This window comes from Macrobrachium nipponense, chromosome 11 (genome assembly GCF_015104395.2).
Source record: "Macrobrachium nipponense isolate FS-2020 chromosome 11, ASM1510439v2, whole genome shotgun sequence".
Classification (NCBI taxonomy): domain Eukaryota; kingdom Metazoa; phylum Arthropoda; class Malacostraca; order Decapoda; family Palaemonidae; genus Macrobrachium; species Macrobrachium nipponense.
In genome coordinates, this window is record NC_061087.1 from 22434400 (window position 1) to 22462397 (window position 27998).

The 27998-nt window shown below is 38.7% G+C and overlaps 3 protein-coding genes across 6 annotated transcripts in view; 1 reads left to right on the forward strand and 2 right to left on the reverse strand.

The window, feature by feature from the left end:
* The window catches only part of LOC135195911 (uncharacterized), a 27717-nt gene extending 17055 nt beyond the window's left edge, over positions 1 to 10662 (reverse strand). For 2 of the 3 annotated variants that reach the window (XM_064222501.1, XM_064222446.1), the window contains exons 1-2: positions 10510 to 10662; positions 9703 to 9795 (exon numbers count right to left, since the gene is read on the reverse strand). Coding sequence is in view for 1 of the 3 variants with exons in the window: in XM_064222547.1 (XP_064078617.1) it covers positions 10510 to 10533 (24 nt within the window). In the remaining 2 variants the exon portion in view is untranslated. The remainder of the gene's footprint in view (positions 1 to 9702; positions 9796 to 10509) is intronic. The other variant, XM_064222547.1, reaches the window with a different exon arrangement.
* On the forward strand, positions 7928 to 22452 carry LOC135196127 (uncharacterized). The gene is given in 10 exon segments (XM_064222684.1): positions 7928 to 8075; positions 8242 to 8301; positions 15471 to 15595; positions 16353 to 16422; positions 16425 to 16475; positions 17363 to 18949; positions 19188 to 19239; positions 20479 to 20704; positions 20881 to 20997; positions 21326 to 22452. Coding segments are annotated over 9 exon segments (2658 nt in total). The 5' UTR covers positions 7928 to 8075; positions 8242 to 8243; the 3' UTR covers positions 21698 to 22452.
* A 463-nt stretch (positions 22453 to 22915) lies between these two features.
* Positions 22916 to 27894, reverse strand: LOC135195777 (voltage-gated hydrogen channel 1-like). 2 transcript variants are annotated; one of them, XM_064222364.1, is made up of 6 exons: positions 27433 to 27894; positions 26700 to 26845; positions 26164 to 26309; positions 25059 to 25247; positions 24630 to 24765; positions 22916 to 23945 (listed from the first exon to the last, which is right to left on the reverse strand). In XM_064222364.1, exons 2-6 carry the CDS (start codon positions 26818 to 26820, stop codon positions 23758 to 23760), a joined length of 780 nt encoding a protein of 259 aa, XP_064078434.1. In that variant the 5' UTR covers positions 26821 to 26845; positions 27433 to 27894; the 3' UTR covers positions 22916 to 23757. The 2 variants fall into 2 exon arrangements, with proteins under 2 accessions (XP_064078434.1, XP_064078352.1); XM_064222282.1 differs by having other exon boundaries at positions 27550 to 27892.
* Between the last annotated feature and the right edge of the window lie 104 nt (positions 27895 to 27998).

Here is a 27998-nt window from a genome sequence, read left to right on the forward strand (position 1 = left end):
TATTCGTTTTGGTGTAGTGTCCACTGTTCAGGAACGTTATTGCGTTTTATCTAAGGTTCATATACGATATATATATATGTGTGTGTGTGTATATATACAGTATAACCATACATACTTGTGAGCATCATAACATATGTGAGATAGACCTAAATCTGAAAATACAAAAAAAATAATAAAAAAAAAAAACATACTGATGTCTGAATGAAGTAAAAAGACCCATAACTAAGTTGCGGACATACGATAGCCTAGCATCTGTTCATTTATATACGTATATGTATGTATACATGTGTATATGTATATGTATGTACGTAAGTATGCAAATGTGCAGTCAAGTTTAGCTTTGGTATAGTACACACACACACACACACACACACACATATATATATATATATATATATATATATAGATATATATAATATATATGTGTGTGTGTTGTGTGTGTGTGTGTGTGTGTGTGTGTGTGTGTGTGTGTGTGTGTGTGTGTAATACTTTTAACAAAAACATCCAGCACACTTCTCGGAAGACTAATGTCAAAACATTTTACGATCAGATGTTCAGATCCATTATAATGCTATCCAAAGTATAAAACCACTTTGACCCCCCAAATAACTGACCTGACCCGGATTTTAGAGATTGATTCGAGTTCGCCAAAAGTCACAAGCGTGGGTCTGTAATAAAAACAAAAAACATCCATCGCTTTTTTATGTTTTTCTTGGCCTCTTGCCAGCGAGAGCCATCGTTTCCTAAATGGCCCGTCTATGATTTTTTTAATACGCAATTTAAATGTCGGAAATTAGTTGGTCATTTCTTTGGTTTACGTGCTGTTATCGACGGTATTTCTAAGCGTCTTCGAACAAAATAGACATCATTCAGCTGGTAACGTTAATCACGGCAGCATACGTTATATTCTTACCAGTAGCTTTTACACACTCTTGTAAACACGACTTTGTAATGCTTTTAATTCCCTGACCGTCCTAAGAAAATGAACTTACAAATCTTGCCGAATGGCATTCTAGAGTAATTAAAAGATAACGAAACTCAATGCCATTTTACACATTTAACTGTAATCTTTAAAAAATGCATAAATAAAAGCAGCTTAAATGTATAATATAGATAGTTGACTGGACGTACTTCGTTTATAATCTAAAACAAGTGGTATATATTGATCTCTTGGGACATGTAGCCGAAGTTTATCAAGATGGGGAAGGCTGACCCTTAGCTGACCCGAGGTCATCTTAATCCAACAACTCCCAGTGGATTAAAGCCCAATAGAGACCCAGAGGGCAGGATCTGTGACGTCACTCGTGCTATATAAAGTCGAAGAGCGGGGGAAAATTTCCAGTCATTCGAAGTGACAGCTTCCTGTGGAGAAGAAAACCATGATCCCATCAGCCATACTTCGGGAGATTGCCGTCGCTGGGGTCTTGATCTTCTGCATCTGGTTCTCGGTCAAGTATGGAGGTCTTGTTCAGCGTCAGGAGTTCACCGCTGACTTCAAATCGGGTAGAGTTTTGGAGCTGGAGGTGAACATCACCGAGTTCTTCTCTTCAACTGCTCCGACAACCAGAACGCCCGGTTTCAGACAGAAGTCCCTCTACGTTGTGAAAATGCCCACCAACGTGCCCAAGGATCTTACAGCCATCTCTGACGACGGAATAACAGAAACCATAAGAACCTATACAATACGAGTCTTCAGCGGTGCCAGACCCCGAATACCGGAAGGCCACGGAAGGGTTAACTACACTGTTGGACCGGCGTTCATCGAGCCCACCTACGAAATCTCAGTCACGCTGACGAAGAGGGGCGTCGTCGGCGAAGAAGAGGCAGATTTCGTATTGGGAATGACAAGCCCAACCACCCTGACGCTTCTAATAGAAGAGACTGATTACTATGACGTGTCTCGTCGCTTTCCCAGCAACGTTTTCGTCACGAGGTTCTACAAGCTGGGACGACCCGCAAGGGCAGGTCGCGGTTCCGACACCGGCGGCGATGGAAGAAGCCTCTTCAGTGAGACGCCGAAGAGGAAGAGACGGAATCATTCGGCCTCGTAGAATCTGTCTTAGTTTATTTTTGCTTATCGCATTGTTTATGTATATAGTGTATGAACACATACGCGATATGTATATGTATATACATATTTAGTGGAGACAATAGCCCTTAAAATGTTTTTCGTAATGTATAAGTAATATTTTGAAGTTAAATATCATTGTTTCTTGTTCATATGTTTGATTAAGATACGCCAATAAATTACACCTAACTTTTCGCAATGTTTTATTACATTCTTACTGAATCCGGCTTTGAAAGTAATTAAGTAGCATCAGGGAATTTTCCTCACATGGAAGAAATAAACATCTTGTTTTGAGAATTTTTTTTAATACTCCAGAAAACTGGACATTTGAAGAAATTAAAAACTAAGTATTTACGCAGATGTCACCGACAGGGAGGGATAGACAACCATACTATGTTTGCTTAAAGGAACTTCTGGTTATGAGAAAAGCTCAGTTTCTTTGTAATAATCAAAGATATTCTCTTTGATGAACTGAACCTTTTAAATATAAAGCTTGTTGACAAACTGTTTTCTGTCACTCTTTCGACCCAATGAACACATCAAACAAACTTAGCCTCCTGTGGGGGCAAGCCAGCCTCAATGGGTGCCGGTCCCAAGCCCGGATAAATAGGGAGGGTTGGTGTCAGGAAGGGCATCCGACTGTAAAAACCCACGCCAAAACCAATGGAATGAGTCGTGATATTGATGAGAATAGGGCTAGGGCGTACTCCGTAAACGACGCACAGACACATCGCCCTACTCTGTGACAAGGCGAGGGCTACTGCATCATGAGCGGGTGCAGCTAAAGAAGCGAGCTCTAAATGTGATCAGAATAGGCCAGCTCAATATTGGGTCTATGACAGGAAGAGGAAGAGAGTTGGCAGAGTTAATGAGGATAAAGAGAGTGGATATTTTGGTGCAGGAAACTCGATGGAAGGGTAATAAAGCTAAAGAACTGGGGGATGGCTACAAGTTAATCTATAGTGGAGCAAATGAGCAGGGTAGGAATGGCGTTGGAGTAGTGTTGTCGGGGGAAATGAAGAATGCAGTGACGAAAGTGAGTAGAAAGAATGACCGCATTATGAGAGTGAAGATATGTTATGGAGGGGAAACAATGAACATCATTAGCGCTTATGCTCCACAAGTGGGCTGCACAGAGGAAGAAAAGAGCCGTTTTTTGGAACGAAATGAGTGAGGTAACGCAAGAACTGGAAGAGCAGGAGAGGACTGTAGTGGGGGCAGACTTTAATGGACATGTCGGAAATGAAAAGGATGTAATTGAACGTGTGCATGGAGGACATGGGATTGGGGAGAGAAACCCAGAAGGAGAGAGTATAGTAGACTTTGCCGTGTCCTTTGATATGGCAATAGTGAACACATTCTTCAAAAAGAAGAGGGAGAGCACTTGATAACATACAGGAGTGGCGGTAGATGCACACAAATAGATTACCTCCTTTACAATAGATCAAGGCTGGTGGAAGTTAGGAATTGTAAAGTTATCCCAGGTGACCACGTGGCCCCCAACATAGGCTCCTTTGTATGGATTTAAAGATGAAAAGAGAAAAGAAAACGAAAACGAATGGGGTAAAGAAAATCAAGTGGTATAAATTGTTAGGGAGGGATAATGATAAGAAGAGAGAGTTCAGGAGAAGAGTGCTGGGAGAGGTTGATCTGGGAATTGAAGATGTGGGAGAATGGTGGAGGCATAATGCATCAGTGATTAGAAGACATGGAAAGGAGATACTAGGGGAAACATCTGGAATAGTATGGGAGGAAAAGGAGAGCTGGTGGTGGGAAGAAGAGGTGGGGGAAGTGGTGAAAGGTAAAAGGGAGGCAAAGAAGAGATTTGAAGAGTCACAGCTGCAGGAGGACAGAGAAAGATTAAGAGAAAGAAACAAAGAAGTAAAAAGGGTGGTAGCTCAAGCTAAGGCAAGGACATATGAAGAGGTTTATAATGAAATGGAAACCAAGGAAGGGTTGAGTAAGATGCTCAAACTGTCAAAAGTAAGAAATAAAAGAACAAAGGACATCACCCATATTAAGCAAATGAAAGATAGGAATGGTACTGTCGTAAAAAAGGAAGAAGACATCCTGAAAAGATGGAAAGAGTATTTCGAACAACTGCTAAATGAAGAAAATGAAAGACTTGTAAGAGAGGATGGACAAGTAAACATGGGAATGGTAATGGGGATATCTAGGGATGAAGTGATACGAGCCTTAAAAGAATGAGAAATGGGAAGGCAACAGGACCTGACTTAATCCCAGTCGAAGTTTGGAAAGCCTTAGGAGAGGAAGGGGTAGACATCTTGTATGATCTGATGGTAAAAATATTCGAACAGGAAAAGATTATAGAGGTATAAAACTAATGTCTCACACGTTGAAGATTTTGGAAAGAATCATAGATAGCAGGCTGAGAGAGGAAGTTAGAATAGGGAAGGAACAGTTAGGATTTATGAAGGGAAGCGGCACAACGGATGGAATATTTTGCATAAGGCAGCTAATGGAGAAATTCAGAGAAAAACAACGAGACCTGCATCTGGTATTCATAGACCTTGAAAAGGCTATGACAGAGTGCCAAGGCAAGAAATATGGAGATGTTTGAGGGAGAAGATGGTGCCGGAAAAGTATGTCAGAATTATTCAGGAGATGTACAGGAATGTGTATACTAGAGTGAGGAGTAGTGTTGGTGAGACGGATGGATTTGAGATAGGAGTTGGATTACACCAGGGGTCAGCACTTAGCCCATTCATCTTCAACATCGTGATGGATGTAATGACCAGGGATGTTAGAGAAGCAGTGCCATGGTGCATATTATACGCGGATGACATTGTGTTGTGTTCAGAGGGGAAGGAGGAGTTGGAGGGGAGGTTGGAGAGGTGGAGAGCAGCACTTGAGGAGAGAGGAATGAGAATAAGCAGATCAAAAACAAACCGAATATATGTGTTCTAGTATTACTGAGGACGGTGGAAGTAGCATAAGATTGGGTGGGGAAGAAATAAAGAAAGTACAGAAGTTCAAGTACTTAGGGTCCGTATTGGAGGATAGTGGAAGCATGGACCAAGAGGTGAGACACCGAATTCAGGCAGGATGGAATAACTGGAGGTCTGCATCAGGGGTACTCTGTGACAAGAAGGTCCCTCTGAAATTGAAAGGAAAGTTCCATAGACGGTGGTCAGACCAGCAATGTTATATGGAACAGAAACGGCAAGTATGAGGAAAACTGAGGAGAAGAAGATGGATGTAGCAGAAATGAGAATGTTGAGATGGATGTCGGGAGTAACAAGGGAAGATAGGATTAGAAATGAGTATATAAGAGGATCAACAAAGGTAGCTGAAATATCGAAGAAAATACAGGAAGGAAGGCTTCGATGGTATGGACACCTGTTACGAAGGGAGGAACGTCATGTTGGAAGACATACGATGGAAATGGAAGTGCGGGGTAGAAGGAAGAAGGGAAGACCAAGAAAGAGATGGCGTGATTGTGTAAGGGAAGATATGGAATTGAAAGGTATAAATGAGAACGAGGCACAAGACAGAAATCGATGGAGACGACTCATTCGTAATGGCGACCCCATATAAAAATGGGTTTAAGCTAGGAAGAAGTAGAACACATCAAACAAGTCGATAAGAAGTTTCTCGGTGAACAGTCTTCATGAACGCGCAGTTTGATAGCAAACTGTTTTCTGTCACTCTTTCGACCTAAAACTGTTTTTAGTCAATCTTCCGACCTAATGAACGCAACAAACAAAAACAAGCCGATAAGAAGTTTCTCGGTGAACAGTCTCCATGAACGCACAGTTTGATAGCAAACTGTTTTCTGTCAATCTTTCGACCTAATGAACGCAACAAACAAAAACAAGCCGATGAAAAGTTTCTCGGTGAACAGTCTTCATGAACGCACCCCAATGAAGGCTTACTGGTCTGTGCAATAACAGCGTAAAAATAAATGAAAAAAGTTCTCTCCGATGGAGTAAAAAGAAAAGAAAAAATTAAAAACTAAGTTTATGAATGAGATTGTCGCTGTTACATTACAAACTCTTCCTCAGTAACCGAGGGAATTTGAAATATTCAAAGCAATGATCCATCTACGAAATAAAGAAAATAATCTATTTCATTTTCTCATCCAATGGCGCCCCAATACGTTAACAGCACTAGATTCCTTACAAGACACTGAAACATTTTATTATATAGGACTGGCATGAAAACAAAAACAAAAACAAGAACCTACATGAAATAAAAAGATTAAAAGAACAACACACATATATATATGAGTTAATTATAAGTAACAACGTAAGTCAAGTCAAGAAAGTATATACCATGTAGAAAAATGGGTAGCTAAATGAAAAATTAAGGTAGATAATTTAACTAAGTTATTCTGAATATAACCTAAAAATTATAATAGAGTTACTAAAAAAAAACACAACAATACGTGTATACGAGAGAGAGAGAGAGAGAGAGAGAGAGAGAGAGTTGTGTCCTGTCAAGAGACGTCCATATTATACCGCCGCTAATCCTTGTCTCTGGAGGGATGTTAATCTCATTGCGCTAATCCAGGTGAAGGCTAAACTATATGACCTTCCCTCATCAAAGTCTTAATACTGGAGAGAGAGAGAGAGATATACTCATTATTCCGTGTGTGTGTGTGTGTACATTTTTTTTTTCAGTCTTATACATTTGTATCCCACAACTCAGACAGTTTCAATTTCGGATTTTTCTTAAGCAATGCACAGTGGAGAAATTATTTACGAGCAATTATTATCTCATCGGATCTGAAAACGTGCCAAAATTAATGGTTAGTTTTCCATAAACTTGAGTTCTATTCTATAAATCACGCAGCGTGTCCATAAAGACCCAGTAACATAAGTCTTTATTGCTTTGAATGGTACTGGGACTTTATGGACACCCTGTACGATAAGAATATAACTGCTTCAGCTGCCAGTAAGAACAATGATTATTAAAGTGAGCTGTAACGTTCCTGTAACTACAAACGGTAAGAACATTTTCTACATTAAACAGAATCAAGCTCGCGCGAACAGCAAAAAAAAAAAAAAAAAAAAAAAAAAAAAAAAAAAAAAAACGAAAGAGGGAAAGAAATGGGGTTATTCAGTCACTGAATAATACAGTTTTATCAAACATTTGCTTTAGTGATTTTGGAAACTTGTCTTAGAGAGTTCATGACGCTCAGAAACTGCGTTTGCTTAATACATAAATTGTTGTAGTTCTACGGTCTCCGAAATTCTATAAGAACACCATCAAACACGAACACACGCAACTCGAATCCAGAGAGAGAGAGAGAGAGAGAGAGAGAGAGAGAGAGAGAGAGAGAGAGAGAGAGAGAGAGAGAGAGAGAGAGAGAGAGCTGGACGGCGGTGTTCGAGATCTCCTCGACCCTCTTCTATGATTACGTAGAACGGTTCCATCGTGAGGAATATACCTCGTCAAGGCCCTCAACTGCATTCAAGAGTAAACATTATGAAGGCTACATATTCGAAAAAGTAAATTTTATCTTTAAGCCCAGTGGTAATAACTGGGTCTCTATAAACACAATATACCTTTGCAGAGGATAGCCAGAATAAAATATATAAAACTAAGAGGCAGGGACGAACATGCATACAAACGGTAACTGACTTTCAAGGACACATTTTTCTTCCCCACTACGGCGAAGCGCTATATTTCTGATGTCATGTTCAATGGTCTAAGAATGCCACGTCCTTCATACGTAATGCATACGGTAATGTAAACCATAAACCATCCGAGTCATTATCATTTCAACTGGACAGTATGTCGATTCAAATGGTGTCGAAATTCCAAGGACCAATTGTGTACTGACCGACCCAAAATCCATTTCGGCTGATTTTCAAATCTCTGCGCAACCTACCCGTCATCACCGAGAAGAACCGGCAAGTCAGTCAGACAGTCAGTGATGGTGCGGCCGGCAGAGTGCACCAACTGGCATTTTGAGGAAAACTTCTCTAGCAAGACTCCTTCCGCTTCGCCTTAGATCCCGGGCAGGCATCTGAAATCACCGGTTTGTTTTCATTATTTTTTTTTCTCTCTTTCAATTGATATTAAAAAGTGATGATGGTCGAAGTGTTAAATGAAATTCTAGAAGCAAAAATTCTTAATGTAACTCTCTCTTTAAATGTATATATATATAATAACTAATTCATTTCGCCTTTTTATGTACATTTTAGAGATGGACGTGGCCTGGTTGCCTTCTGTCGTCCTGCATTTAATACTCTTGCATAAAATGAGTAAGTATATAATTGTACAAGTATTTCATCAGTATTTAATATTCTCATGCTATTTTCTCTTCACACCACTTATGTATTCGGTTTCCGAACCTTGTGGCTCATTGCCGTTTGCACCAGTCTGCTGACGTTTGCTACTAGTTCCACTAGGCCTAACTTTTTTATTTTTATAACCTCACACCCCTACGCCATAATCCGTTTCACGAACCAGCATGAGGGAGGCAAACGATGACATCCTTACGACTTATTATTGCCCGGGTACGAAAGGCTATGAGATACAACGAGACCCGACGGAGCAGACACTTAGACTAAATATAGTATAAAGCTTCCGGCATGTCAATGAGACTAGGGTTATTGGGAGCTTTGAAGCACAGGGTGGAGTGAGTCTACAAACTACGACGGTAAGGCCCTTAAAAGTGAAGTTCAGTGTTTGACTGAAACTGCGGGGGCAATACTGATATGATTTTTCTCCGATGTTTCCTTTACGCAGATGTTTACCGAACGAGTAACCCTACCAAATTGCAGTTTCTAAACCAAAAGAAAACTAAATAAAATGGAAAAAAAAAAAAGTCTGGCGTGAAAACTGTTGAAGTGAGGGAATAGCTGATGACGGTATTACCCAACATTTAGGCTACATGTTAAAAGCTTTGAATATCTACTTGGGAAGTGAAACACAAAGTAAAAGTGATATATACATATACATATTAATTTTGTCATTCCATTAAAAAAAATGTGAAATGCATGGATAAGGTTTGTTCACATTAACAAACGCAAAAGTAGAAAAATAACCGATCTGAGTTTTAAAAATAAAATTGCGTGGACCACAGTAAATGGATATTTGACTCATTTAACGGTAACAGAATATGAAGTGGATAACAAATGTATACGTAATTTTTGCATGAAAATTAAATAGAAACCAGCAGCTGACGGTCAGACAAGATGCAAACTTCTAAAAGCGAAATTTTGATCAAATAGCAATTAGCCTTTGAAAACCAGAAGATACTTGAAGGTATATGAAACAATTACTACGGTAAGATTAAGGTAGTTTTACAGCGCGATAAGCCTACATTCTATGCAAAGCGCCTCAGTGGCGTGGTCGGTTTGATCGTAGACTACCACCTCGGTTGGTCGCGAGTTCGGTTCTCGGACATTCCAATGAGAAGTCAGAGATGTGTATTTCTGGTGATAGAAATTCAAGAAATTCACTCTCGACGTGGTTCGAAAGTCACTTAAAGCCACTGGGGTCCCGTTGCTGAATGACCTCTGGTTACATGCAACGAGAAAACACCATACAAACACGTCTCTTGCCCACGATACAAAATGTTTCAAAATGGTATTACATTCTTTAAAAAAAAAAAAAAAAAAACAGCTAGCTGAAAACTACGATATTTGTTATCTACTCACATTAATTATTATTCCTTCGTGGGGTCAGACGTCTCTGATGCTTTGCCGTGCACTTTTCTCTTGAATTCCGAGGGGTCCTAGCATGGACGTTCACTGCAATAATAATTGTCAATTATTAGCTACTAATTATCATATCTAAGCCACTATTCAAACCTTATACAAACCTTCCCGCCAATGAATGCATTTTGTAAATGATGATAACTTGCTCTAGTATGCAGGGGAGAGGGGATATGCTGCCCTTATGACCCTCAACCCCTCCCGCCCTCTGAATCCTTGGTATACCAAAGTTAGTTATTCATCTGCAATAAGACTCATTTCTCAATATTGACAACTACGTCCTTTTGATATGCCCAAGCAATCTCAAGCTTCAAATTACCCACCAAGAGTTTGGGCCGGAGGGGGGGGGGGGCGGTACAGGCAATGGCTACGGCCCGCGCCTCAAAAAATAATAATAATAATAATAATAACCTAGAGGGGCTTAGTAAGAAAATTCCAGAAACCTAAACCTACCCGTAGATCCCCCCACCCCATTGTAAGGGACCTCTTTGCTCGCCCTTGAATGAGATGGCCCCTTAAGGTCCCCATACCCTAAATCCACCACTGGTTAGGCTAACCCGGTATGAGGAGCTCTGGTCCTGGCTAGTAATCAATTCAATATAGGTAACTGCTAATAACAGTCACTGGCCCTTCCCTATTGTAAACTTGACAAAAGAGGGAATTGTTGACTACCTTTCCTCCGGTAATAACCACAAGTGATACTAAATAATACTAATTAACATATGCTCTCTTTCCAAAGCTAATACTCACCCGTACAGATAATTCATGCAACATTTTCGTTTCCTTACATCTCCAAAGAAGAATTTAGGATGGGGGTTAATGAACAACTGTCGACGGTCGACCATCAATAACTCGGCATGCTCATCCAGACCTAATTCGTTTAGCGATTTGGCCAATCTTTTAAAAATGCATTACAGTCGCAAATCACTTCTTCAGCCTTTATGACGAGTACCACTATTTTTAGCGTAAAACGGGCTTTGTATTAAATATCTGGATTACTGAGAATGGCATATAATCCCCTTTAAGAGTGCAATATCTCCAAATTGCCTAAGTTCATTGTGACTTACATCGTTGGCAATTTAGTGGAACTTGACACGTACGCCGATGCCTTTACAAACTGTTTCCATGAATTCTAGTCGGCATAGTAATGCAATAATTATAAAATTCATCTATCATGTACATATACTACAAATTGATACGCTAATTTCACTTATTTCCCCGGTTTTGTGTAAGTCTTATACCCAGTTTGGAGGGATAACACTTACCAATTGGCAACAGTGGTAACGTACGCTTGATACTACATGAAAAACTTTGGAACAACGCGGGAAGAGGGGAGAGAGGGAAGGGACGGCCCTCACTAGTCAGGACAAAATACAAATCATCTTAGTTTTCGTTCCCATAGATTTATTTATTGAATACTTATCTTTTCAGATGCATTTAAATGAGGCTTCTTTACATCCCGGTCAGAAAAGCCGCCAAGCTTACGTCAGCTAGCTTTGTTTCCATGATATCTGCTGGCATTATTAAACCCTTTCTTATGCAAAAACTAAGGATTTAGTTCTTAATCGGATAGTGTTTGGGAAATAGCTTTTACCGGAGATATAAAGTGACTGACTGGACTGACTCCTGTAGATGCCGCATTCCTCCATATAATGTGAAGCCAACGTTCGTAGTTTAAAAAAATAAATAAATAAATGAATTTATCTGCTTTGACAATTGTAGAACGTAAATATTGTAGTCATTGTTCATTTCGAAAAGGCGTGCGTACATATATGTATACATATTCTAAGGTAAAAAATGTTTCTGAGGTCTAGCTAACTACAGTGAGAGTAGTCTAGACCGATTAAGTACTAAAGTGTCGAAATGCTATACCCTTTGATATTTCTATATTAATAATATTATAATAATAATATAAAAATCACCCCATTTTTCATGACAGTTGGTGATTCCAGCGGAAAATACAACTACTTGCTGCCATATGCTTGCATACGTCCATAACATTGGTCACTTCAAATTCCTGCTAAGTAGGCTCTTCACCAGTGCGTCTAACTCCCACACACACACGTTTCCAGGGTATCAACGCCCTTTTCACACACCATATGTCCAGCACCTTCGAAGTCTTCCTGTCTACCTTTCTCCTGTCACTTCCTGATTATACATTATTAAACCTTTCGTCCTACATTCTTTCCACATGACTAAACCTGCTAACCATTTCACATTATACTTCTATGCATCGCCACATTTTTCAATCGTTTAATCCTTCACATATGTCACATGATTCGTTATGCTTTTTCGTTCGCAGTATCGTTCAGAGGAAAGTTTTACTAAAAATTTGGGGCATGTAATAAACCAAAAGGACAGAGATGGTATAAGAGTATGTGCTAACTGGATACGTTATTTAATCGGCGCAAGGCCGCATTCCCAATAACCAATGGTATATGTGGATTTAAGTATCAAATAAATCGTTAATCGATAAACTAAGTAAGTAGTAATATGTGATAAAACAGTTCCTTGTATTTGAAGAATTGAGTAAAAATGGTTGGTTTTTGTCTAGCCCATTGTCAACTGGCTACTATACTTAGCTCATTAGGTCATGCAACTTGACTATCTTAACTGTATGATCGTATTAATTATTTTTTTCTTAAGAAAACTTGTAGTTCTACGGAAAGGTGATATTTGTGTCTAGTCAGTGGCGAAATGACTATATTCAATTACATTGTCACTCAGTTCGACTATATGGTTGTAATGATTTAGATTTTACTAAGAAAAACTCGTAGCATTACGATAATAATAACGTGGATGAATGACTATAGAAAACGCGATTTGTCATACGTCTGTCTGCATGGTGTTTTTACGTTGCATGGAACCAGTGGTTATTCAGCAACGGGACCAACGGCTTTACTTGACCTCCGAACCACGTCGAGAGTGAACTTCTATCACCAGAAATACACATCTCTGACTCCTCAATGGAATGGCCGAGAATCGAACCCGTGACCACCGAGGTGAGAAGCAAACACCAAACCAACCACGCCACTGAGGCGATGATTTGTCATACGACAGTACATTATGTTCGGGCAAAGAAACGCTAGACCTATACTGCTCGCACAAACCTATATATAGCTTTACACTTTTATAATAAAACTCTCTCTCTCTCTCTCTCTCTCTCTCTCCTACACTTCAATAAAATGCCGTTGAGTGTAGATATTTCGTTGGTAACTACTGATTGTGTGACTAGTAGTACTATTGGTTGACTGGTGCACCAGATATTAAAAGTTATACTAATGAATATATATTATGAGTAAGATCGGGCGATCTCCCTTTGAAACCGACTTTTGTTGGTTTAAACATGAAATTATTGTTTGTAATGATAAATTTTCTCTTATTTTCTCTCTTGTTTATGTTTCTCTCTTTTTCTACCTCTTCTTCCATATTTTTTAATTCCTCTTTTCCATTTCACTCCAAAGCGGTGTTAACAGAAGCTATTATTCTTACAACATTGTACAATTCTGTGTTATTTTTACGATAATTTCGCAGAGGAATGAAAATGTCTTTTTGAATTTTTTTGTTTTCACGTATACACATACATGCGTATAATATATATATATATATATATATATATATATATATATATATATAATAAAATATATCTATATAGATATATATATATATATATATATATATATATATATATATATATATATATATATAATATAGTGATACAGGGAACTACTCCAAGCAACATAATCAGAGGAGGACGGACGAAAACCACACATCCTAGGCTCTTTTTTTTTTTTTTTTTCTACGCTTCGTAATTATTTACAGAATTACATCTTCTGGGCTGCACATAAGAAAAGATAAAGTAATAAAAACAGTTAAAAGTATAGTCTAAAAATTCATTTAAAATACAACGACTCAAGGATTGTTAACTCTTGTGGCTTGGCAGTATGACCGATGATACTAAAATCTTTGTTGTCAATGTAGGTTTTGCATGGTTCCTGATATTGGAGTGCTCTGGGTTTGAGATTCTGCTCCCTGTGCGGAAACTGATTCCCCGATGTGAATCGATGCGCACCTTAAGTAGTCGAATGGTGGATCCCACGTAAATCCCTGAAATACATTTAGGGCAAGTATATTTATAGATGACACCAGAAGACATAAGGACACAGCTGATCTTTTAACTTAAACAAGGTGCATATATTAAAAGGATTTTTGGGAATTAATTTGACTGATATGGCTGGGAAATGGTCATGAATAATTTGTGTGAATCTTTTTTTGAAAAGTTAGGTCATGGATATATGGAAAGGTTGCTTAGAGACTCATTTTTTGTACAGTTAGAACGTCAGTTTTTCAAGAGAAATGTCTATATAGTAATTTATTTAATTTTCTATATACTAGCCTGGGTAGGATACAGTTACCTTTAAAGAAATTAACTAAAAGTAAAATCTCATTGTGAAAGGCATTCCAGTTAGATGAGAGGACTAATGTTCTACTAAGGAGGGTAAAAATGGAATTAACCTTAAAATTAAAATAACAACTACTATAAAAATTAGATCCGAGTTCTGTAAAATTAAATCAATTACTAAATAGATATGTCTCTAAAAAACCTGACGTTCTAACTGTACAAAAAATGAGTCTATGCAACCTTTCCATATATCCATGACCTAACTTTTCAAAAAAGATTCACACAAATTATTCATGACCATTTCCCAGCCATATCAGTCAAATTAATTCCCAAAAATCCTCTTAATATAGGCTCCTTGTTTAAGATAAAAGATCAGCTGTGTCCTTATATGTCTTCTGGTGTCATCTATAAATATACTTGCCCTAAATGTATTTCAGGGATTTACGTGGGATTCACCAATCGACTACTTAAGGTGCGCATCGATTCACATCGGGGAATCAGTTTCAGAGCACTCCAATATCAGGAACCATGCAAAACCTACATTGACAACAAAGATTTTAGTATCATCGGTCATACTGCCAAGCCACAAGAGTTAACAATCCTTGAGTCGTTGTTAATAAAACAACTTGTAGCATCTTTAAACACCCATACATCCGCGAGTCAATTGTATTTAGCCTAAGTTCGTACTGTGGTGGTTTCCTTCCATTTAGTTCCTTGCTGTCTCACCTCTAGGTTGGTTGTGTTTTTATTTTCATTTATTTCATTTTTACACTGTTGTATTTTAAATGAATTTTTAGACTATACTTTTAACTGTTTTTTATGTCTTTATCTTTTCTTATGTGCAGCCCAGATGTAATTCTGTAAATAATTACGAAACTTTGACAAAATAATAATAATAATAAAAAAAGAGCCTAGTAATGTGTGGTTTTCGTCCGTCTTCCTCTGATTATATATATATATATATAATATATATATATATTATACATATATATATATATATATATATATATAATATATCTATATATATATATATATACTATATATATATATATATAATAATAATGGGCACAATTTTCAGTGTCGAAAATGATAACAATGATTGCAGGTCCACAATAATATCGCATGTGAAGTATATAAAGTGTTTAATGATAATAGCTTTCGAACCCTGCACCAGGTTCATCCTTTGCTGAGGATGAACCTGGTGCAGGGTTCGAAAGCTATTATCATTAAACACTTTATATACTTCACATGCGATATTATTGTGGACCTGCAATCAATAATAATAATAATAACCTGATTTTCCACACAGCTATTCTGCCAGGTGCTCAAGGTATGGCCGATAAAATCAGGGTTTTTGCTATGCAGCTAGACATGTGGGCTCCCCCTAGAGACGATGTTCTCATTAGATACAACCTCGCCACTCATTTTAAGGAGGTAAACAGTTTTATTACTATTATTATTAACGTAATGTTGAGTCAACCACACGATATATTTCCTGTCAAGATATGTTTCATTCTATATAAGGTGTGCACTTGTAATATTACTCATTGTAGTATTGTCCATTTTTTTTAATAAATGATTATTTTGCAGCAGAGTTAGCAATATATATTTTTGAAAGGATTATTTTAATTTTTCATGGGATTTATTCTGAGATTTTTTATTACAAAGTCCAAATTTATGGCGAAATAAGCAATTCTTTTGATCAAGTTATATTATAGTATCTATGAGATTAATTTTCTTCTATTGCCTGAATATAAAACTTAGGCCAAGGCCAAGCACTGGGACCTATGAGGTCATTCAGCGCTGAAACAGAAATTGACGATAAAAGGTGTTGCAGAAGCAAAACCTCAAAGCAGTTTCCCTATGAATCAGCTATTCGGAGAGGATGGAAAGTAAGATGGTAAAAAGAGAATATGGAAGGAGGTACAGTAAAAGAAAGGGGAGGCATCTAAGGGCCGAAGGCACTCTGCAAAGAACCGGAAGTAATGCCTTACAGTGCATTAAAGGGTCTATGCAACTTCCCTTAGACCATAGCCGCAACCCCTTTCGTTTCTTTTACTGTACATCCTTCCATGTTCTCTTTCTTCCATCTTACTCTCCACCCTCTCCTAACAAGGAACTATAAGAGATATAGAGGGTATTCTAAGAGCGAGAAAAAAAAGTAGGACTAAAGTCTCCTCCATCTTCCCAGGGCGAGGTCTCGGAATTTCCGGAAGTGACGGTGTGCATCCGGGCCAAGCCTGTGGTTCTCATGAGCTACGAAGTCACATCTCCATCGCCACTTCGGATCAAGACAATGATGTGCTTCATATGTGTAAGTTTGTGTAATCTCTCTCTCTCTCTCTCTTTGTACACACAAAGTTATATATATATATATATATATATATATATATATATAATATATATATATATATATAGATATGTGTGTAATTTTTTGTGTATAAACAAAATCTGACTGTGCAAAGCGATTATATATTATCTATATCTATTAGTATATATATATATATATATATATATCATATATATATATATAATATATATATAGTATATATATATTATATGTAATGATTACATAATAAAAATATGGAATGTTAGTCCATATATATATAAAAGACTAAAACTAAAGAGGTCAACCAGATTGCTTGCAGGAATGTGATCAGACTAGAGATATATATACAGAGAGAGAGAGAAAAGAGAGCAAACTCTTGGCTATATCCATATAGCCTCTTATGCATCGTTGCTTGTAGCATGTGTCATGTAGTATATTTATATATATAGTAACTATACTTGTCTTTTGTCACAGTTCATATTTACTAGAACTCCTTTCTCTTCTCTCCTTCTCTCCCTCCTAGCTGAGGAAGATCGCCACTGGGGGAGAAAACAAGACAGGGAGAATATACTCATTTGGTAGATTTGTTACCAAAGCCATGCTTTTATCTCTCTATCGTTAATTTCACCATCTACTCTCCATAATAATTTGAAAGTGTCACCATGCGTTAGTTTGTATTCACATTGCTTCTCTATTTCCTTTTGGTTGATCTTCACTTAATGACATTTTGCTATTTTTTTCTTATCAAATGAAGTACCTTTCCCCGTTTATACCTGGACTGTGTAGAACACCCTTTTGTTCATACACTATAATGCAAATCATTCAAAAAGCTGACGATATACTGGAATGAAGTGTTTTTTGTGTGTCAACAGACCGTCGTGGGAAACATCATGGGTTTTACTACAACGGCGTCCGTCAATATGGCTTCTTGAACATGACCAACGATATTGGCCTCCACCAGTGGAGTCACTACTGCCACAACTTTCACCACGGCGAATACAGAGCTTACATTCACGGGGAGCTGGCAGCCAAGGGCCCTTTCAGCGTACCCCACAAAGTTCCATTACCCGTTAAGGGCATGATCACCATCGGGCAAGAGCAAGACCTCCTGGCAGGAGGGTACGACAAGGACCAAAGCTTCAGAGGATACATATCGCAAGTCAACATCTGGAACCGATCTCTCACGGCCGAGGAGGTCAGGAAACAAGCCTCCTGCAGGAAGTCAGAACTCGGGAACATCTTTTCCACTGACAGAGAGAATGTCGAATTGCTGGGTGGAACGACTATGGAGTTGGTAGACCCAAGCCACTTCTGCGAGAAGGCTGTAGAATACGTAATATTCCCCGAAGCTAGATACATGGCGGATTCAAGGCGAACGTGCAACAGGATAGGCTACGAGGTCTATACGCCTAACAGCTACGACGAAAATGTCGCATTACACAACGAGTCGCTTCGATTCGCCGAAAACTGCCTCTCGAACTACCACCTGTGGATTGGCGTCACGGACGAAGATGAAGAGGATGTCTGGCGGAAGTTCACCGACAACTCCATCGCTCAGACGCAGTTTGAGTTGAATGAGCCCAACGGAGGCACCGGCGAGAACTGCATGCTGATGTTCCTGCCCAACGGTCGCTGGGTGGACACCTCCTGTGTCATCCAGTGGCCTGCCTGCGTGCCCTGCGAAGTGGACCGAACTGCCCCACTGCGTTTAAGAGGATTTTGCTTCTCGAATGAGGCCGAGACATTCTACGAGGTGCTCGGTTATACCTACGAGAAGCCCTACCTCCACGGGTACTACGGCTACATGGTCTACAAGATCGACGACTACACGTGGGAGATGTTTGACACGACAGTAGCGGAGGTCGTCGGGACACTCAAAGTCCCCTCGAAGGACACTTACCCGATCGGGCGCCACACCTGGGAACTCCGGAGGCCGAAGTGCAACAACCTCATCGGCTCGCAGCTGCAACTCAGCTTCTCCGTCTGCAACAACGACGAATTCACCTGTTCCAACGGCGACTGCATCCCGAAGGAGCGTCGTTGCAACGCCAAAGACGACTGCATCGACCTCTCGGATGAAGAGGACTGTCGCGTCATCATCCTGCCCAAAGGGTATCGCCCCCAGCGCCCTCCGAATAACCAAACCGCGGAGGGCGAAGCCATCCACTTGGCGGGAACTGTCAACATAATCCGGTTCATGGACATCAGCGACAAAAACCGGATCGTTAACGTGGAATTCACCGTCGACGTCACCTGGAACGACCCCAGGGTCAAGTACCACAACCTGGGGGACACCCTCGAGTGGAATAAGCTCTCGGGGCATGACATGGACATAATCTGGAAGCCTGTGGTCACGTTTCCCAACCTCTACGATGGCAACTTCAAGAGGTTGTCTCAGTACGTCTACCTGGACAAGTTAGGGCAGCCTCTGTCCCCAGATTTCAACAATGTTCGGATGGGTATGTTATGTTTAAAATGTAGTACCATGTTCATTAATTTCAAGAACTATATTGCAATAGACTTTAATTTTGGTAGGATATATATATATAATATATATATCTATATATATATATATATATATATATAATATATATATATATATGTGTGTGTGTGTGTGTGTGTGTGTGTGTGTGTGTGCGTGTTGAACGTAGGTAGGTCTAATCTCTTGCAATTACCACATCTTCGATCATTTTTCAGACACGGTCTACGCAGGCACATCAGCCGACATCGTCCAGAAAGAGCATTACAGGTAATATGCACATTTTACTTTTGTGCATATTATATACTTCCAGTGGGGCGGTTAAGTATCCAGAGATTTTTACTAAGTACCCCCTATTAGTTGAATCGTACTATGTTACAAATAATAATAATAGTGAGACCTTATCTGTGGGCAAAACGTTGGATATGATAGTTATTTTCAAAGGTATTATATTCAATAATAATGATAGGCAAAAATCCTTAAAAAATTATTCCACATTCCTAGAGATTTATTGACAAGTTAGGCATTTTAACACATAAGTTATCAGAAACGTAATGTGTACAGAGTTCTATAACCTCTCTAGAATGTATCACTTTTAGTAAACTAATATAATACCACACCCACACGATTATGGAATTATTCTCCAATAATGATAATTAATAATAATAATAATACAATAATAATAGCATATTTTATTGAATTTGATTGCTGTTACAAATTCAATAATATATGCTTAAATGAAGGGTTACTACTGATATATAATAGTAATAATAATAATACCCCGTAGGAGGGTAGTGCCGCCAGTGCACCTCAAGCAGTTCACTGTAGCCATTACTTAAAGTTCTTTGTAGCGTCCCTTCGGCCCCTAGCTTCAAAGAACTCATATATAGGTCACAGCGCTTAGGCTTTGGCCTAAGTCTGATATAATTCCATTCCATTCCATCCCATATATATATATATATATATATATATATATATATATATATATATATATATATATTATATATATCGAGCTACAATGCCCTTTAATATCTAATTCGCTCTACCTCGGAATTGATATATTTTCATATATGCTTAACCGAAGGGGAATTTTTTCTCGATAATAGACTTGCCTGGACCAGGGCGCGAACCCATGGAGCCTTTCAAATCCAGGAACGTCAGTGAAGCTTTTACCTAGGTAAAAGCTTCACTGACGTTCCTGGATTTGAAAGGCTCCATGGGTTCGCGCCCTGGTCCAGGCAAGTCTATTATCGAGAAAAAATTCCCCTTCGGTTAAGCATATATGAAAATATATCAATTCCGAGGTAGAGCGAATTAGATATTAAAGGACATTGTAGCTTGATATATGTATATGAATCACGGAAATGTGATATGACTTATATATATATATATATATATATATATATATATATAATATACACATATATATGCATATATACATATATATATATATATATATATATATATATATATATATATATATATATATTATATTAATTTTCATTTCAGTGGCGTGTTCGGGTGCTCTTTCGACGTGTTCTATTACCCGTTCGACACGCAGCGCTGCTACTTGCTGATCCAGCTGAACACGCGCAGAGAGCTGGCCAAGTTTACGGAGGATAAGTCGCTCGTTGTGTACAGCGACGACCCCAAGTTGCCCGCCTACCTCCTCAGTAAATACTACATCGAGATCACCGAGCTGGGCAATAATGAGACGATGTACAGCTCGCTGAAGGTGAGAGAGAGAGAGAGAGAAGAAAGGCCGTTTTTAATGTGAAGCTTTATTAATTTCGTAATATGATGACCTTGACCTAACAGATAACGTCTGACTAACCTACACAGGTAATATTTGATGACCTACAAGGGTAAAAATTTACCTTGACCTTTGATGTTTATTTTTGACACGCCCAGGTGACATTCGAGCTGGATCGTCGATGGAGGATGATCGTTATGACCGTTTTCCTGCCGACGGCCATGTTACAGATCGTCGGTTACACGACTCTCTTCGTCAACGTCGTTCTTATGGATGTAAGCAAAATGTATGATAATTCTTAATAAGAAAAATAATGAGTAGAAGAAAGGTGCTCAAAGAGCACATACCTCCTCAAGGGGATATGCAGAAGTTGGCTGTCAGGATTCAAACGCAACCTTTCTGGTTGAGAGGAAATGTATCTCACAATTCTAATTTTGACTACAAAAATCTTCGGTGATTTTCAGTGTAGGTTTGGGTTCCTTAGCTCCCTTCTACCCAGAAGTAGCATTTCTGTCCCACCCAGGAACTAAGGACTTATTGTCAGTCGTGGGGCCAACCTATGGTAAAAACTTTCAGTACTTCATCAACTTGTTCCTTCTGCAGGTTAGAATGGCAGTGAGCTTGACAACGTTGCTGGTGCTGTACACTCTCTTCAGCAACACCTCCGACGCCCTGCCGGTCACAGCTTACGTGAAGATGATAGACGTGTGGTTCTTCTTCTGCATCTTCCTGCTCTTTTTCATCATCGTCGTGCACGTCGTGGTGGAGCAAATGGTCAACATAGCGGAGGAGCAGCAGTTCAAGCAAGTCCTACCTTTCGACGGCAGGAGGATCACGGAGAAGAGCGTTAGGCCGACTTCGGCGGGAGCCGAGAGACTGCTGTTTTTCGCGCGTTACGTCGTCACTCCCGGGGTCAATATTCTCTTTAACCTGATCTACTGGGGGCTGGTGTTCGAGACTTCGTTCAAGGAATAAGGAGACGCCGTTAGTACCTTTTTTTTTTTTTTTTTTTTTTTTTTGCGTGTAGGCTCATATGCAGGCTTCTGTGCTCAGGCTAGACCCAGTTCTAATCTAGGAACTTTGGACTAAACAGAGATAAAGGCAGTAGGCTTCCTTTCCACCAGCCTCTGAATTACAAAGACACACAAGGGTTACCTCTCCCATAGGCCTATACGTTAGAAAGAACATACACAAATAGGCAATAACTATTGAATAATGGAGCAGAATTACACTGAACACGTACCGAGTTTCTTTCAAACCGGAAATGGCTAAAACCATACGAAATAGACCAATTCGCAGAATACAAATATGCATATTGGTTTTACTTTACGTTACAATACATTACAGAAGAATATGAAGTAGATCAGTGATCTACATAACGTCAGTAAATATTGAATATTTAATGATGTTTGTAGAGACTGATTTACTATGACGGCTATGATTACTCTCTCGTCAATAGCGGTTATCAATCTCGGCTTCTGTTGACAGAAGGGTTTCAGTGACATGAAATTACAGCCTGTCTATCTTTATATCTATCTGTCATACTCTGAACATTATGCGCAATATAACATTTTCTCCTACTCACCTTTTGACATTCACACCGACTCCTGAGTACTGATGTATGACCAATTTCTAAGTCACCAATAATTTCAGTTTAATGTGCGACGTAAGAAATATAAGTATGTATTCATTCGTTAAGAGTTTTTCAGACTATGTATTGGTAATTTCTCTTAACCATAACTTATTTAACATATTTATACTCTTTTCCATCTGTCCATCCGCCTGTGGTGTTTTTGTATGGTAACACTGAGTCCCGGGCTTTAGACGGTTACATTCAGCTTACATTCAACGATTATAACAATATCCTATTTCGAATATTAACGGTGTAATTCGCATACAGTAAATTATTAAAACACTTCAGTTGCAAATGTACACCCAGATATCCTTTTATTTACCCAAAACTTACACATAGCATAACTATCTAAAGCCCGGGACGCAGTGTTACCATACAAAAACACCACAGGCGGATGGACAGATGAAAAAAAAACAGAGTATAGTCAATATTCTCACTACGTTAAATCTATATAATAATAACCGCCAAATTCAAAATGATTGGTGAAAGTTATTTGACTTAGAATTAAGATAACCACGATCTTAAGCCTGTGATGATTTAGAAAAAGAATTGCAGGAACAAATGTTTTTTATTGTATATCAGACAGGTGTTTGAAATGCTCTCCCAAAATATCGCAGGAAAACATGTATTCTATACAAATGACTTTATGCAACACAAGTATATTGCAAGGAAACTAACCTGCGTCATAGATAAATATGGTTTTACTACATATTTTCACTGCGTGGAAACTAAATTGTGATTCAGAACAATGAAATACACAGCCATCGGAAATTCGGAATAAAACCGACCTTCCAATTCACCAATCTATTCAGCATGCAATAGGAAAGCCGTAGAATATTAACTGGGCAGAGGAAATCTTGATAAGACCCGTACTTCAGTTCAGTACCCTTTCTATACCTCTATTTCTTTTCGGGAATATCCTTTTGTCTAAGAAACTGGCTTTATTCTAACTAAATTCGGGCAGCATGGACAAAAATAGATCAGTTTACTTGGAACAGTTTTTAATAGAGATTGGGATGTAGTAGTATTTGGCCGTACGTCCAGGAGTTGCCGATTAGTGCTTTAAGATTTAATTCATACGAAGTTCAAGTGACCCTTTTCAAAGCACAGTGACGGTTTTCTGTCGGAAACAATGTCAAAATATCGATGGGTGTCAGTTGGTTTCTTAAATGAATTTTTTTAAACCAGTTGAGTAAATCGGTAGTAAAATAGTATCTCCGATCCGTTAGCTTTTGTAATAGACAAACGAGATTCAGATATGGTGGTTGTTTCTGAACGGCTTGATTACTGAATATAATTAATCTGTTAATCCTTTTTTGTTCGTAGTTTACACCCGCCATTTATCTTCTCCCGTGGCAACAATCGTACGTTGAAAAACGCGGGAACCGAAATTTAGAACCTTTCAAGGAATATCTACATCACTCCTTGTCCTTCGTTCGGCCTCGAAAGGTATGTTGTTGGCCGATAATTTATGCTGCAGTGTGGCTATGTAAGCTCTGCATCTCTCCAGGTCCTCCTCGACTGCCTGGCGGCGCTGGCGTTCGGCGTGCACCTTCTTTTCTTCCACGCGACGAACCTGGAGCATCATGGCTGTTGTGGAAGAAAGAATAATATACTTCGATTTGCTGCCGCTTGGGGATACAGAAGTTTTTGAATCCAGAAGAATGATTAAAAGAACTGTGCGATATTGTTTTGAGGAGCTATGCCTATTAATACTTCAAGTCGAGCAATCTATTTGAGTTTTAGTACCTGTACAGCTAGACCTAACGTAGCCTTTTGTGTCATGCGAAATAGCTGTTCTTGTGCTGATAATATCCAAGATATCGTGCGTATGTCACTCTTAGTTATATACAAAATCCTGTCCAATGTGAAGAAGACTATACTGTTTTTTTTTTTTTTCATCTGTCCATCCGCCGGTGGTGTTTCGCATGGTAACACTGCGTCCCAGGCTTTAAATAATATCCTATTTCGAATATTAACGGTGTAATTAGCATACAGTAAATTATTAAAACACTTTTCAGTTGCAAATGTACACCCAGATATCCTTTTATTTACCTAAAACTTACACATAGCGTAACTATTTAAAGCCAGGGACGCAGTGTTACCATGCGAAAATACCAAAGGCGGATGGACAGATGGAAAAAAACAGAGTATAGGCAACCTATCAGATTCGTTTCCTGCAGACATTAAGTACTTTTCAGCAATTCACAACAGAATAAACATAGCTAATAGCCTTTTTCACTTTAATAATAACTTCACTTCCCTTACACATACCATTCTGTATCCGGACAACACGCCACAGTCTCAGGACGATTATTAAACTTAATCCGGAATGGGCATCGGACGAGTGCAGATAGACGATGTCTAAAACGAACGCCACCGTCACAACAATTGCATCGAAGACCTCGAGCTGCGGGAAGAGGAAGATGTCACAGGAGTCAAATACGGTATATTTATACTAGTTTCGCGTGCGCTATGAACACTCAAATGAGAGACGCTGCAAGTCCAGTAACTTGCAAAACTAGCTCCTACTGAATAATGCTAATATATTAAGAAAACAAAGCAATACAAAACATATACGTAGATTTTGCATGATGCTTTTAAAATAGTATACCGCAGCCCTCTCAAAAATTGTGTATCTTCATCACTGGTACTAACAGTTTAATCATAAATAAAACTTTCTTTTTTTACGCTGTATGCTACCTTGTGAGCGAAGAATTCGAGTCCCAGCGACATAATCTTGACGAGTATTTCGAAACAGAAGAGCGTGAGAACAGCCAGTGACAAATAGTGCAGAATCAGGGAGGGCAAGACGTACGTATGCTGAAGGTCCAGCATCAATTGACCGATCACCAGCACCATATCTGTGATCACCAGCACTACCACAGCTAGCTGGTTGAGGCGTGATAAGAATGATTTAAATATGTACACATTCATGTGGAATAAGTCAAAATGATACTACTGCGACTTTAATAACTGTTAAAACTATCACTGCTACTATTTATGTTACAACTAGTGCATTGTTTTTGTACATTTGGTCGAAAGTATTTGTTTGTATGTGTGGATTGTAAAATCCTAATACTTTTGATAAGACATGTTCATTCAGATTATTCTTGGTACTAATACATTCATATTCACAATACAATGTATCATCGTTGTGACGACACTTGATGACATCACTCAGTCAGTTAATTGTTCAAGGTAGAAAGAAATTTCATATTCATAAGAATAAAAACTTTACTGACATTTGCAACAGACCTTAACAGCTTGATGCAAGCTGCAACTGGTCACGTTGAGTTCAGAAAGCCTCTGGATACGTTTGTCTATAATATACCAAAACAAACAATAGACAGATGTATTTTGCAACGACTCATTTTAGCAATAGAATAATGTATTCTGTAACTCCATTTGAGCAATAGAGTGGTGTATTCATTTTAGCAATAGACTGTTGTATTCTGTAACTCTGTTTTAGTAATAGGCAGCTGTATTCTGTAACTCATCTGAGCAATAGACTGATGTATTCTGCAACTCTTCGTTTTAGCAATAGACTGATATATTCTGTAACTCCTCATTTGAGCAATAGACAGGTGTATTCTGTAACTCCCCATTTTAGCATTAGACTGATGTATTCTGTCAGCCTTTGTTTTAGCAATTGGCAGGTGTATTCTGTAATTCATCTAAGGATAGGCAGGTGTATTCTGTAACTCCCCATTTTAGTAATAGACCGATGTATTCAGTAAGTCCTCATTTCAGCATAAGCCAAACAATGCAAATAATTCTATGCAAATTTACTATCGAAACATCTCACCTGGTAACGTGTGGTTGCCATAATTTCCCGAATTCTGTACCGGATGCCTTCAAAACCCGGCCTTCCCCGAGAGAACTCCTCCGAAACCGACGATGCGTCGCTCTTGGCATCCTCTGGCTTTGGCTTCGGCGATGCTGAAGCTTCATCTGAAAGAGACAATGAAGTAAATTAATAAATAAGTTAGCATGGACGGATATCCATCCCCTATAAAATCTACATTTATGGTCCGACTTTGGTTCAGTTCGGTCCAGTAGTTTAGCCGTTTATAGAAATATGCAAAAAATCACAGTGGATGTACGTGACTTCATTACATTAGCGAATACCACAGGAAAATGATTGCCATTGACCTGTCTATCATTTTCCTGTGATCGCGCATATATATATATATATATATATATATATATATATATATATATATATATATATATATATATATATATATATATATATATATATATATATATATATATATATACGTATATGTGTGTGAAGTTCATACGCTAGAATGAATACAATGCAGACAAAACACAATTTACCGTTGGAAATAATTGTCTCCTCGACGAAGTTCGCTGTCCCCGTCTCCTTGTCGCCATCTTCCCTGGCCTCCTCCTCCGGCGGTAAATTGAAGAAACTGAAATCTTTGCCGATTTTGTCCATATCTGGCCGAGTTGTTCCTTGTTACCTGTCGACAAAGTTAAAACAAAGTATTTTCGATAAAGAGTTTCATCTCGGCGAGGTGAATATTACCTCCCCGGGGTAGTCCCGTGTATCAAATGATGGTATATACAGGGTATACAGTATTTTCCAAGGCAGAACTGACTAAAGATATTTGTCTCTCTTCTAATTTCACAGTCTTCTCTTCTCTCCCTCTCCACTCATTACAGCATACAACAGTCGACTAACCACAAAGGGCTTATTCACTGCATTTTCCTTCACTCATTCACAGCCGTGCGTGATATAAAAAAATGTGGTTAGAATCGTTAATCTTTCCTTTGCGCTGTTGGATCTACACTTAATTGTTTTATTGTATTGTATTTATGTCATTTCTGGTATAAACTGGCAAATGATTCATGAACAAAATAAACACGAATGACTGCAGTTCAGTTTAAATTTGTCCTCTCTCTCTCTCTCTCTCTCTCTGACAATGATACACACACACACACACACACGTGCATATAGACGGACACGCATGTAGACACACGCGGACATGTGCCGGTTAGTTAAGTCAATGATTACGCTGACGGGAAACTAATAACATTTCCTACTCACTTGTAATTCACACAGGTCTCCGCTTTTGTCCAAACGTCCGTTTGCTTCAAAGTTATTTACAGTCGCATTCTTATTTCACTCGCTGAAGAAATTAAAGAATATCATTGAAAGACAAACCTTTAGGTGCAGTGTAATTCGAAAATTCACTGCCGAAGCGTGTAACAGAGCACAAAATAATCCCCTTCAACTTGCTGTTACGGTGTACATTTACATAGAAACGCCCCCATACTCAATGTACTGCTTCGTTTGGGGAATCGCATAAGACTCGAAGCACCGAGTGAGATAGCTCTGTGAGCACCAGCTATCTGTATTATGACGTTAGAGAGTGAGAGTTTCGTGTACTTTAGTTATTTTATAACATAGCGCCATATTCTAGAAACTCATTTACAAATTACAAGTCTCTTCAGATCACTGAGACATTTTCGTGAGCGGTCGTTAGTGTTCGGTTGGAAAGTTTCGCTTCGAACTCATGAATGTTATGCTAATAAGACGAGAAATGAAAACGCCACAGATTTTCTGTGTAATTATTCGTTACTGATATGGTCCTTTTAGTAACGCGGGAATTC